At 37.3% G+C, this 13,492-nt stretch overlaps 1 protein-coding gene across 1 annotated transcript in view; it reads right to left on the reverse strand.

The window, feature by feature from the left end:
* Positions 1–3,068: 3,068 nt before the first annotated feature.
* LOC135209819 (nephrin-like) overlaps positions 3,069–13,492 on the reverse strand; it is a 164,551-nt gene continuing 154,127 nt past the window's right edge. Inside the window, exons 8-13 of the mRNA XM_064242591.1 lie at positions 12,231–12,413; positions 10,534–10,854; positions 9,754–9,873; positions 8,948–9,133; positions 3,834–3,945; positions 3,069–3,323 (exon numbers count right to left, since the gene is read on the reverse strand). Coding sequence (XP_064098661.1) covers positions 3,125–3,323; positions 3,834–3,945; positions 8,948–9,133; positions 9,754–9,873; positions 10,534–10,854; positions 12,231–12,413 — 1,121 coding nt within the window. The 3' untranslated portion in view covers positions 3,069–3,124. The remainder of the gene's footprint in view (positions 3,324–3,833; positions 3,946–8,947; positions 9,134–9,753; positions 9,874–10,533; positions 10,855–12,230; positions 12,414–13,492) is intronic.

Genomic DNA, 13,492 nt, shown 5'->3' on the forward strand with positions numbered 1-13,492 from the left:
TGTATATATATATATATATATATATATATAAAGGTGAAGATTACAATTTTTTACCATGAAGCGAAAAAGAAGCAGAAGTTCCGTCCCAGCGCTTCTATATCTTTCACAGTTTTGTCAAGACTATTTTTAAATAAAACGAGAAGAGAAAAAATAATCTAATAGTTAATAGGCAATTGTGTCTTTAAAACAGGAATCTAAGATCATCATTATTCGAAGCTAAAACATTGTTAAGCAAGTAACAACAATGAGTACCAAATGAAACTTGGTATATAATATCAACGATTAAAAAAACATTTACGCTAAATCCATCTGCCGAGACCAACCAGACTCTTTGAACAGCAACATTAATATGCATTAAATTTGCCTTACTGTCGAACTTCTTAGTTCTAGAGGTCCTTTATTCCTCACACCGTTGGACTGTGGAACGTTGGACTGTGGAACGTTGGACTGTGGAACATCCTCCCAGAGGATGTCTTGCAATTGGAACTTCTTCAGAAGTTCAAGCGGAGATGCAATATACTACTAACCTAATACTCTTCTTCTTAATTCTTAATACATTTTTATCTATTTACTAATATTTTCTTTTCTTCTTCTTTTTTTAATAAGTGGGTCACTTCTTCCAGGATTTCCGTTTACTTCCTCTTGCTTCTTCCTGATGAATAACTTGATATTCTTTGGAAGTTTGAATTTCGAGATAATGGCCTCTTTTGTGGGCTTGTTCCATACGAATAGCTTTTATCTACTGAATAATAATAATAATAATAATAATAATAATAATAATAATAATAATAATAATAATAATAATAATAATAATAATAATAGTTAATAATAATAAACATAATATATTAGACTTGATACCTTGCTGGCAAAAAAACAATAAAAGTAACTAAACAAATAGTGGTCGCAGGTTGCATTTATATTATGTAAACAAAAGATGAAACAGTCGTTAAATTACTTGCATTACGTTAAGTAAAACAAGACTAGAAATTAATATAAACATAACTACAAGAATCTCGACAGAGAGAACTCTCAGAAGAAAAACAACTCCAGTTACTCTTAGTTTCACAGGCAAGCCAAATCAAAGAAGAAGAAGAAGAAGAAGAAGGAAATTCTTCAACTGAGACAAAAATTAAACCCAGCAGGTCGCTGCAATGGCGGGCCATATTCTGCTCTCTTATGCCTTCGGGACAATTATATTTCGCTTTGGACTCCGCAAAACTCGGGACTCCGCTAATTCATCGCAAATACAAGAGTTCCTGTCTCCGAGGACGGCGGCGAAGTTCCGTACCATTCGCGAACGATGTAGTGATGGAGACGTGTAATAAAATGTGGGGGGTATGTCGAGGGAATCCGTGGGGGAAATGATATTCAAATACGACTGGAGTTCCGTCTCTCGCGTTGTAGTCCAAAGGACAGGAAAGCAGATGTTATGACAGTGGATCGGGCCGAAATGGAAGAGCATTTTGACGAGGAATTCTCACCGGCTCATTACAGGTATTGATCAGGTAAAAGCTCATCACAAGAAAGTAGAGCAAGAAATGAATACAAATCCAGTCTCTCTAAATTTTAGTTTTGGGAGAAGTAAAAAGTTTTCTGTACAGCGTATAATGTTGTATGGAACTTTCAGGCACGGACCGGTGATGGCCTTTGTTGTTTGCACCTATAGCGGTCTCAGACGCACGATCATGGCTAATTTTATCCTTCAATAAAAAAAAAAACTGCTGAGGCTAGAAGGCTGCAATTTGGTCTGTTTGATGACTGGAGGGTGGATGATCAACATACCAATTTGCAGCCCTCTAGCCTCAGTAGTCTTGAAGATCTGAGGACGGAGAGAAAAAGTGGCTTCTTTTCTGGAATAGAAACAAACCAATGACAAGAAAGTAGACGCAAATTACGCCGAGGTATTTGTGTTTCACTTAAAAATAATTTCAAAATTCTGATTGTCAAATCACTTCTAAAAAGTTCAAAAATGATTCCGCTGCAATAACATCATAATATCACTGGAAAAACATTTTTTGCATTTCAAACTATAAGAACCGTCCAAATAAGACCTGCTGCCTCCTGAGCCATTCAGTCATTGTCAATTTCCACTTCTTGCAGTTGTCTGAGATATTTGGAATTTGTAAACATGCAGTCAATAAAACAGAATTACGCAGAGGCATCTCGACAGAGTGGCATTTATTCTTTTTTTCGAAAATTAAAGGAGTGTCTCTCTTTTAGATAGGCCAGTACATTTCTTCTATAAGGCATTCAAATCAAGGTATACTTAGGAATAAACAGATCCTGATCACATAGTGAGTAAATAGTCTATACTCATAAATTACAGTGGCTCTGAAAAGAACATAACGTTTCACCTTAACATATTTGATTCTCGATATCCCACAACTGGCAGCCTTCTTGAGCAGGAATATATTTCAGTGCACCAGCCACTGAAGTCAATCGAGTGAAGAACAAAAGAAAACAGAAAAAAAAAAATCTTCCTGACAAGTTCTCTCACAACGAATCTCTGCAAATACTGCTCTTATGACAGTGTCAAATCCCTTCCAAGACACAGGCAGGGGTAGAGGGTGCGTTCTCTCCCAGGGAAGCTTCGACATTGTACCAAAACATTCAAGAATAATAAATGCTGCATAATATAAACAAAGAGTGCATGCAAGCAAAAGGTTTCAAGCAAAAAAAATTGGCCATTGGCTTGAAATTCAAGCTTCCAAAGAATGTGGTGTTCATTAGGAAGAAACAAGAGGAAAGAAAGGGAAATACAGAAAGAAGAGATCCCACTTATTAACAAAAGAAAAAAATAATAATAAATAGTTGAGTGATGAGGGGAATGACTGATAAAAAGTTACCTAAATAAGGATAACAAACGCATTTACAAGAAGACTCGAAATGTGTTTAAATCGTTTTCATATTATTTATATATGGCTTTATATATATATATATATATATTATTATATATATATATATATATATATATATATATATATATATATTATATATATATATATATATATTATATATATATATATATATATATATATATAAAAGATTGGTGATTTTGAGAAACGGCGAAGGATAAGAAAAGGTCGGCATCCATAGCTGGGTTGTCGCTTGCCCCATGCAATCTTTAATGAGGATAATCCCACTCACATTTCAGTCTTATCTTGGTGGAAGTCACGAGGGGCGTTTTGAGGGCAGGGTTGCTGACCTCACAGGTCACCTTGACCCCGTTATCCGAAGCAGTGACCTCAAACGACGCCCGCGCTTTGGATACGGTTCCCTCTTGCATGACATCGGATACCAGTTTCCTTCGGTCTTTGTAAATTCTGCCAAAAGAAATCATTTATATTTTTCTCTTAAAATTGGAGGTCACTTAAGAGATGGCTGTTTTTATGTAAATCAGGTTTGTTGGTGGGTCAATGAATCCTTACCATCAAAGTTCGGGCAAATCAGATACTTCAGTCTTGCTGTTATCTAAGTAAGTTCTTCAGATCAGATATTTCCTTTGTGAAAACTCTCGTTCTTTTGTATATTCATGACTTAATACTGGTACTTTAAATAGTGACGCTGAAGTGGATCCATTTCCAACTCGAATACAAAAAACTGAATAGAGCTTCAACATCTAATAAGTGATTTAACTGATTAAAACTATAAACAAGACTTAAATGTTAAAAGCAAATTCTACGGAATAATGGAACATCTAAATAGGCAGACACGACATCTGTTCCCAGACTCGCACGCAACTTCAAGAGCCAATTCAAGATTCTCCGGCAATGTTGGTGCCCCTGTCCCCTGCAACAGATCCCAACAGAGGAGAGTTTTGAGTAACTACCCACGTGATACCCGGATTTGGGTTGCCTCCCTCGCTGGTGCAGAAGACGATCAGTCGCCCTCCTGCCACCAAGTCTTCCATGCCCTCTATCTTCAGTAAGGGATGCCCGGGGGGCTCTGCAAAGAGAGGGGCACTTTACGGTTATCAGAAAAACAGGGCTATCCATTTTTTTCATCAGAGGCCATTCCATACACCTAACAGAAAGCTCACCAGCAACGCATTTTATCCCTTCGCAAACACAGTCATATTTCCTGGATGTTAAAACCTTCCTATTCCAGTATCTCCCCCAGTGGAAACTAATCAAATTCTCTTCTACTTCAGACTAATACATTCTGCGAACAAACTTATCATCTTCACATTTTCTGGCACGAGGAACAAGTTTGAATTATCTTATTATCATATCTTCATAGTTCCTTTTCCATCTTTCGTATTTTGAATATGCCATGTAAACAACATTATTCTCGGCCTTGGTTGCTCTTTGGCTTTCATTTACGTTAAACTTTCACTAGGAAGAGTTGGCTCACTCGCTTCAGGCATTCGAAGTCTGAATTACATGAACACTTATTTCCTCTACATGTCTTTGGGTCATCTATTCGTTGTACCAATTGCTAATTAACTCACCTCTTCTTTCGTCTTCCTATCACTGTTTGCAATAACTCCTAAATACCAGGATGAATCAGTTAACTTTCACAGTCTTACAATCAATTATCTCTTCAGCCCATTGACGACTGTAACTTCTTGCTGTAAGAGACATTCCTTACCATTCACGATCCCTTCTTCAGTCCCAGTGTCTGAACTCTCAAATCCTTTCCGTGAGCTCTGTCATGACTCCTTTCATCATATCGCATATCCACTCAACTGTAAAACCTAATCTCAGAATACTGTTTTGTACTTAGTGATGTTAACATCTGCTGTATTGCTTTGCTTTCCACATGTCAATTACTTTGGCGCTCCGCACCTCTTCAATACCCTCCACATGACATCTCTGTTAGTTCAGTTTTGTTATAATCAGTTTTTTCTTTATCATCAAACTTCTCTCAAATCATTCATCAACAACAACTCAAGTCGTTTCGCCATCTTCATAGTGTTAACACATACTAATATTCCTTTACGAGTCAGTTTTGGCCTAGTCTGTTTTATCGCAACAAAATCCTACAGTAAACTCGCCCTGGTAAAATGGATGAATTGTTTGTACCTATGAATTTCAAGGTTTCCTCTATCTCCTTTACCATTCCACCATTATACCATTATACTATACCTTTTATACTTAACATTTCCTGGTCAGCCACTCAGTCCTTTTCCCCACTGCTATGCACCATCTTCTTTGCCACCCGAGCAGTGCCTTACATTTTTCAGAATTATTCCTAAACCGTGATTGCTTTAGTAATATTCCCGGTAGATCTAGGGTACCTATCCACGGCGGCCCAGACTATGGCAGTTGCGGTTTTTCTAAGCAGTTTTACCTACTGAACAATAACTTTAAGTAATATTTATTCGGACGACTGTAATTAACCCCCAGGGGCCAGTCCTAAAGGTAATACTTCAGAAGCACTCCGCACTGGATATTAAAATAAATAATCACCTACATGGAAAGAGGATGTTAAAAGCAATATAAAAAGTATAGTCATTATATGAAAGATTGAACGTGGTGGAATTAAATGAGCTTGATAAGTTTTTACCTCGAATTTTTCCTAAGTCGGGAGAGGTGTTTCCTCTACGGTAATGTTTACTTTTAATGAGCCCTCTAAATTACTTTCTTACACAAACAAAAGCAGTTCCAGTTACTTATTATTGGCTGAGAGGTGTGACATCGTTATGACGTCATGGGTTTCATAACCAATTACGAACGACTTTAGTCGAAAACTAAGTTTCACTAGCATTTCAGCGGAGTAATAAAGTTACCTGTCCAGTGTCCACTGGTATCCTTGTTTGACTGAATACTCGAATAATGAAGCAAAAACCGGCATTTTGTCTTCCTGTAGCTATGGCAGAGGCAGTGGTTGGCCCTTCTGGCATTAATTTTGACAGAGACCTTCGATTTCCTACCGATTGTTTGCAGTGCAATGTGGGTTACGGTGAATTTTATCATTATTTGTCTAGTGGTGGTAAAGAAGTTGTGATTGAATATGCTCAAAGACATAATTTAACTCTAAAGCAAAAAATCTGCGAGTGTTGTGGAGCTATTTGTCGGATCGACTACAACAGGAATGCCTTTAGGTGTGATCCGCCACGGTAAGTAGCCTTACTGTAACCCCTGTGGCTAGTGCGTGCAGCGCAACATTACTTCTTGCCAGTACATGCCGTGCTTGCCAAGAATCTTTAAATATGCGGATAAGGCGCGAAGCGCCGTTCCGCCACAGCCTTACTGACAGCACACACAAATCGATCGTCGGGGATATGTAGTCACTCCCTACTTTGTTTGTTGTTGTTTTGGTATCACCGCCATATTGGTTTTGGTGTTCTTCCGCCGATTTCGGTTGGCGGTCGATTGGGCCCGCGAATCTGTAGGTGCTCCCAATTATTATTGCTGCAAAGCACTCCTTTCTGGTATTTCCCCACGCAAAACCCCCGTTTCCCAACTGGGGGCCCCCAAGCTTGTTGGGTGGAAAAGGGGGTTAAAATAACATTTCCTCTAGAAAACAAGATGACATTCACTGAAAAAACACCATTAAATGAAGGATTGTTAATTGTCTTTTAGAAACTGGTGATGCGGCTTGCTTCTGAAGAATTACCGCCGTGTTTAGTACGAGCCCTTGCGGGTTTAATTACAGTCGTCCGAAATAACAAATATTACTTTAAATTCTTGTTCATTGGGTAAAATATCATAGGAAAAACGTCAATTGCCATAGTCTAGGCCACCGCGGATTGCTTCTATAGAAATACCATATTCCTCCCAACCATTACTTCCACAAACATTCTCAAATTAAGATTATCTGACTTCCGCCCGAAGCAGTAGCCTGGTGGAGGACTGAAACTACTAACTTTAACTTTTTACTTGAGCATTATTCAGCTCTACCTCTCGCCCACACCCACACCCACGGCCCCTTGCATCTAATATTCAAATGTTGCCTCTGTCAAAATATGACCGATTCTTTCCAGATGTTTCCTCATCTGCAGACGCCCTTCCTTATCTCATTCCTCTCTGCCGTCATTTCCTTATCTTTGATTTTTGTTACCTTGAAATATTTGCTTAGTATATGCATAAACTTTCATCATACCCCACTCCTTTTCCCATATCTCTAGTTCTGTAATGACTGCAAATCACCCATTTGCTTACAATAATTATATATTATTTTTTAATTATTGCCATTGACTGTTTTCACTAGCTTCCTATATCCATATAGGTACAAGCACTTCATACTGATTTCATTCTTACCTAAAACTCTGCATATGTCGACTTAAATACTTCTATATCACTGTCTTCCATCCCAACCCCATCGATATCCCTATTCTTCTTTTAAGCTTTTCTTGCTAAATGTTTCTTTTCTGTTCGTGTTTCTTGATGGAATATATGATCATATTTTCAACCTTTCTTCTCTAAATGAAAGTTTCATTTTCATTTGAATTTGATCGGGTATTCATCAAATACACATCCAGCAGCTCCTGTTCCAACGATTATCACATTCGATTATCTTATTCTCTATTACCTTAAACTAAAAAAAATTAACCAAAACACTAATTCTTTTCTTTGCCATTTCCTCTTTCACAAGAATCCATATGAAAATTTATTTCCTTGGAAAATCATAGTATATGCAACAATCAACCTTCTTACAGGACGTATTCCTGCAAGACTCTTCTTAGTCGCATACCTTTTAAGAACTCAGTGCATATGGAAAAAGAAGCCAACAAGATCACTGAGTATAGCTTGTTTACTTATAAGTATTTACATAAGTATTTCACTTAAACTCGAGTACTTTCAGGCCCTAACTGTGGCCCTTTCTCAAGAGATGTGAAGGTGGTCAGACTGGGTTAAGTCCTAGAAGACTACTGGGCTTTGACCCAGTCTGACCAACTGCACATCTCTTGAGAAAGGGCCACAGTTAGGGCCTGAAAGTACTCGAGTTTTAAGTAAAATCCCATGTAAATACTTACAAATAAACAACTTATACTCAGTAATCTTGTGGGTTTCCTTATCTCTGGATTCAGGTCATCCAGAACAGCCATCCTTTCTCGCCCTCCAGACAAATCCAACAGTATATTGGAAATCTCCCTGGAACCACTTTTCCGCATAAGTTTCTAACCATTTCATGTCCGTGTACACTCATCATCAGAATCTCCTTAACTGCCACATCCGGTGACTCACGCAGTCCTCGAACTAAGGAAGTTCCACTTTTCATCTGCTTCCTCGGCCATCTTGACACATTAAGTGCTACTCCCCAAATCCTTCCATCACACATCCATCCCATAATCAGACGTTTAAGTTCTGTTCACTTTTCCACATATTAGTCTGCACAGTAATAACAATACAACAGGCTATCATTGAAAATAAGAAGGATGCCCTTGCTAGAAAAAATAGAAGATATTTCCACGGTAAGACAATAATGCTCTCCAGTCATAGGATAAGAACGACTCTGACCAGTAACTTTTGCTTTTACTACACTGATCACTGACCCATGCATGTATGTGTCTGTGAGGTGTTCCACCTATAACAGCCACATAACTGCACATTCATATGTACCTAAATCTGTATTTTTGTATCAGGTGTTCCATCTATAACAGCCTAATAACTGCTCATTCATGATGTACCCAAATCTGTATGTGTCTATGAGGTGTTCCATCTATAACAGCCACATAACTGCTCATTCATGATGTACCCAAATCTGTATTGACTGTGAGGTGTTCCATCTATAACAGCCACATCTCTGTTCATTCATACAAAGCGGTTAGTGTCTAGTCCAGTATGAGCTTCCTTCATTTAATCAAAGAGATAAATATTTATGCAAACAACAATGGATTATATTCGAATAAATAACATTGCAAAGCAAAGAGTCATTTAATAAACATCTGAATATGAGTAAAATCAGTGAAAGAAAGCGACTACGAAAGCAGAAATAGGAACAAGTGCAATGAACTTCCACCTCTGTGCGATTCTAGGACTCCATTGACCTTAGAACTCACTCATGATGCTGATGACCCTGGTTTCAGTGACGGCCTCTTCGCTGACACCATTCCTCGCTTGGCACTGCACCGTGATCTCCGATAGCTTTATTGACCTTTCTAGGTGATACTTGAGGTCAGAAGAGGTCACCCAGCCTCCACCATCAGCCTCGCTGACCACAGAGGATACTGGGGCCACCTTGACTCCTACACAAGACGGAAGAGAAAAAAAAAAAGGCCTAGAACTTCAGACGAGTCGTTTTCTGAGCGACGAGAGACAGATCCTGAGATCAAATGGGTCTGCCCCTGACGTCTTCAGTTCAGTTGGGCTTCGCCTGAAGCCTGAACAGTTTTCCTTTTCTCTCTTGATGAGGTTCTGTGTCTGTTGAGGTTACCTATTCCTTACTTCTTCTTTTTTTAATTCTGTTTCTTGCATTTCATGATTTCTTTCCTGTTTTATTGATTAAATTAATAAAAATCTATTGAACAATGGACGATAGACTTTCATATTATGAATGAGAAAAAAATTCAGCAGAGAAATATTTCGATTCGTTTTTCAGGAAAGGGAACAGTTTTATACAATAACTAGTAATTCATTGAATGATTTTGGATATATACTCCGCGTTATTCACTCCCGAAGAATTGGGAAAAGAATTTCAATGAAGACATCCAATCAAACTAAAGTCAGAGCGGTTCTAACAACAGAAGTTTACGTCGAAAACAAGAAATAAAACAGCAGAGAGAGAGAGAGAGAGAGAGAGAGAGAGAGAGAGAGAGAGAGAGAGAGACCCTGAGTGACAATAAATGCCAAGAGGAAAGACACCTACCATGAACCATCCAGGTGATGGAGGCGACCGGGTTGGCCTTTGAAGTGACACACTTGAGGACGAACTCCCGACCAGCCGTTGCGACGGACGGACCCGTTATTTCGACCCGTGACGGTCTGTCTTTAAAGCACAAGAGGGAATGGGAATTCTGAAATCCAGATCACTTTGCAGATAACCAAATCTGATTCCCACTGAGATCTTTCGCAACATTCTGAATAATGTATCGTTGCCTAAAACTTTCCAGATGGAATATACATGATCAACTATTTTTTTAATAGATATTTTATTAGCTAAAGCTTTCCTATGGAAAAGCATGACCACCTATCTCTGAAAGTATATGAATCATACGTAGCGCGAAAAGGAATCTTACTGATATTAAAATAACGAAATGAACAATATGAATTTTGATTGCGTGAGTTTCAGGACTTTAAATGAAAAAAAAACTTGCCTGTACTTTTTATACATTTAAACGATAAGGTTTAGGTCACTCAATTCACATATCTATATATTAAAAAAGCAAATACCACAGGAAAATGATAGGCAAAAATACAAGCGCTTTCGTCCTAATAAAAACGAAAGCGCTTGGATTTCTGCCTATCATTTTCCTGTGGTATTCGCTTATACACATATATTTATAGTATGCATTTATCATTACATATATATATATATATATATATATTATATATATATATATAATATATATATATATATAGAATACTTTTAGAAAACTAAACACGCAGTAGGACTTACAGCGAAGGACTTCCTTCACTATATACTCACAGAGAACGCTAAGCGTGACGTCATCCGCAAGCAGGAGTCCGCGCGAGACTTCGTTCTGGGCTCTGCATTCGTAACGGGCGCCGTCGTCTTCTCCCGTCACCGCCCACCGAAGGGCGGCTTCCGCCTCTCCTCCGTCTTCGGAGGCGGCCTTCGACGAGTGGGTGATATTCGGGTGCTGCTGCAGTAAACGCCCGTCTCTGTACCAGGAGAGTTGCGGGCGTGGGTTCCCGCCCGTGGATCGGCAGGATAGGGACAGGAGTTCGCCCTCCTTCAGAATGTGGCCTGGTGTGTATCCCGTGATGACTGGGGCCTTGGGAGGGTCTGAGAGAGAGAGAGAGAGAGAGAGAGAGAGAGAGAGAGAGAGAGTTTGTGAGAATGGTTCCTCCCGAGCTGAGGGATTTGCGTGGAGTTGGTGGAACAAAGTTCTCAGGGGAGGCGATGTTTTCAGATTGGAATACCTAGAAGTTTTCTTTTCATTTTATTATTATTATTATTATTATTATTATTATTATTATTATTATTATTATTATTATTATTATTATTAATTAGAACTAGAAGGAGAATCAAGCAGTTTCTCGAAAGATCTCGACTACTTAGAAATTTTTTTTATGAAAATTATATAAAATTAGCCTATTATTATTATTAATTATCAATTATTATCATTATCCCAAATGAGGAGATGAACCCGTACTAAGAGAACATCCCAAATATTCTTTATCAAGTAAAATCTCGTCTCGCCCAAGAACCATTTCCCAGCTGTAGAAAGAGAACAAGTTAAAAAGTACAAGAATAAACAGGCACATGCATTCAGGGAAGACAGACTCAAAGTATTGCAGACTAATGGAGATTACCCTTGGAATTCCCTGGAGCTCCCACCAATACTTCATTTTCGAGCAGATCTATTGATAAACGGCCCATTTTTTCAATTAGTAGGAATCATCGGAACAGAATCAGGAATATCACACTAGACTTTATGTAAGCGACCATAGGTTCCTTTACTTTTACAATGAGCAGAAATCATAATCAGGCAGACAGCAGTAAGACCCACATACGCTGCCCAGAGGACATTTTGAACGCAACAGAGTGAATAATTCGGGATGTGGACATAGAACAAATTCAGAAAAAGATTCAATAATGGGAGGTGTAATACAAATGAAGTGTTTTCTATTTAGTTTATGGTACGACAATAAAAGAATTTGAAAAACAACCCAAGAATAGAGACAATTCAAGAAAAGGATATTTAAAATCATTAAAAAGATATAGTGAAGATACTTTGCACAAAGAAGATATTCCACAAATAAGAAGCATAAAACTGGGTGAGGAAACTTCAAGAAAAGATCGAAGGACCAATTAGCAGAAAGGAAATCGTGAAAAGTTTCGTATTTGTGTTTTTTTTTTTTTTTATCTTAAAAAGAGAAGTTTGATATTATTTTATTTTATTACTATATTTATGATAACAAACTTCATGTTGCTCAACTGAAAACGAGATGAATCATGGAAAAATATGTATCGGGTAAAGGAAAATCATTCTAAAACAATCATCCTAATTCTTCTTCTTTCTTTACCCTTCCAGACTTTCAGCCCAACATCCAAACATCACAAGGAACAATCCCACCACAGTCACACTCACAATACCAGACACAATCCCATTGCCGCTTTCTTGTGCCACCAGAGACAGAAGGGGCTGTGGTACTCACGTAAGACCGAGAGGGTGACCGAATCCACCAGCGCCTTGTGGGACCTGGCGAACGTGGGATGGAGGGCGCGACAGGTGTACTGTTGACCGTCGTCTTGGACACTTGGCACCACCAAGAGACGACTCCTGACGCTCCATCTCTTCGTCTCGGGGGATATGTGGTCAGCCCTCTCCCTGTGGAGGCCTCGGTGGCGGGAGGGACTGACTTGTTAGGGCTGCTTTGATGATGGGCTGGTTGGTAGGAATTCTATACTTGTGTTAGAGGGCGGAAAGAACTGTTTAGACGTATATCTCGGAAGTAAGTTTGATGTGATGGGAAGGAGGTTATGGTTGAGATATTGAAATATATATATTTATATATGTATATATATATATATATATATATATATATATATATATATATATATATATATATATATATATATATATATATATATATATATATATATATATATATATATATATATATATATATATATATATATATATATATATATATATATATATACATATATATATATATATATATATATATATATATATATATATATATATAGATATATATATATATATATATATATATATATATATATGACAGGCAAAAAGGTTCTGTAACATCAGAATTCCATCTAATAAAAGGAGCCCATAATACACCAAAAAGTATGAGAAAAAAAGTACTATATTTCAGAGACAGCAGACTCTGAAATATAGTACTTTTCTCTCTACATTTTGGTGTTTTTATGGGCTCCTTTTATTAGATATATATATATATATATATATATATATATATATATATATATATATATATATATATATATATATGATTAAAAAAATCACAGTAGATGCACGAGCCTTCATTAACTGAGCGAATACCGCAGGAAATGATAGGCAGGAATTCCTCGACAATCTCTTAATTAAGACGAAAGCGCTTGGATTTCTGCCTCTCATTTTCCTGTTGCATTCGTTTATATATATATAGTATATATATATATATATATATATATATATATATATATATATATATATATATATATATATATATATGTATATGTGTGTGTGTGTGTGTGTATGTATATATATATATATATAGATATAATATATATATATATATATATATATATATATATATATATATTGTGTGTGTGTGTGTGTGTGTTTCTATGAATTTTCTAGCACTTATATACACAAGCATTAAGCCATATATGTTGTTTAATATGCAAATATATACTATGTAAGGATTCATTGTGAACAAAATGTCACCCT

This window comes from Macrobrachium nipponense, chromosome 38, assembly GCF_015104395.2.
Source record: "Macrobrachium nipponense isolate FS-2020 chromosome 38, ASM1510439v2, whole genome shotgun sequence".
Classification (NCBI taxonomy): domain Eukaryota; kingdom Metazoa; phylum Arthropoda; class Malacostraca; order Decapoda; family Palaemonidae; genus Macrobrachium; species Macrobrachium nipponense.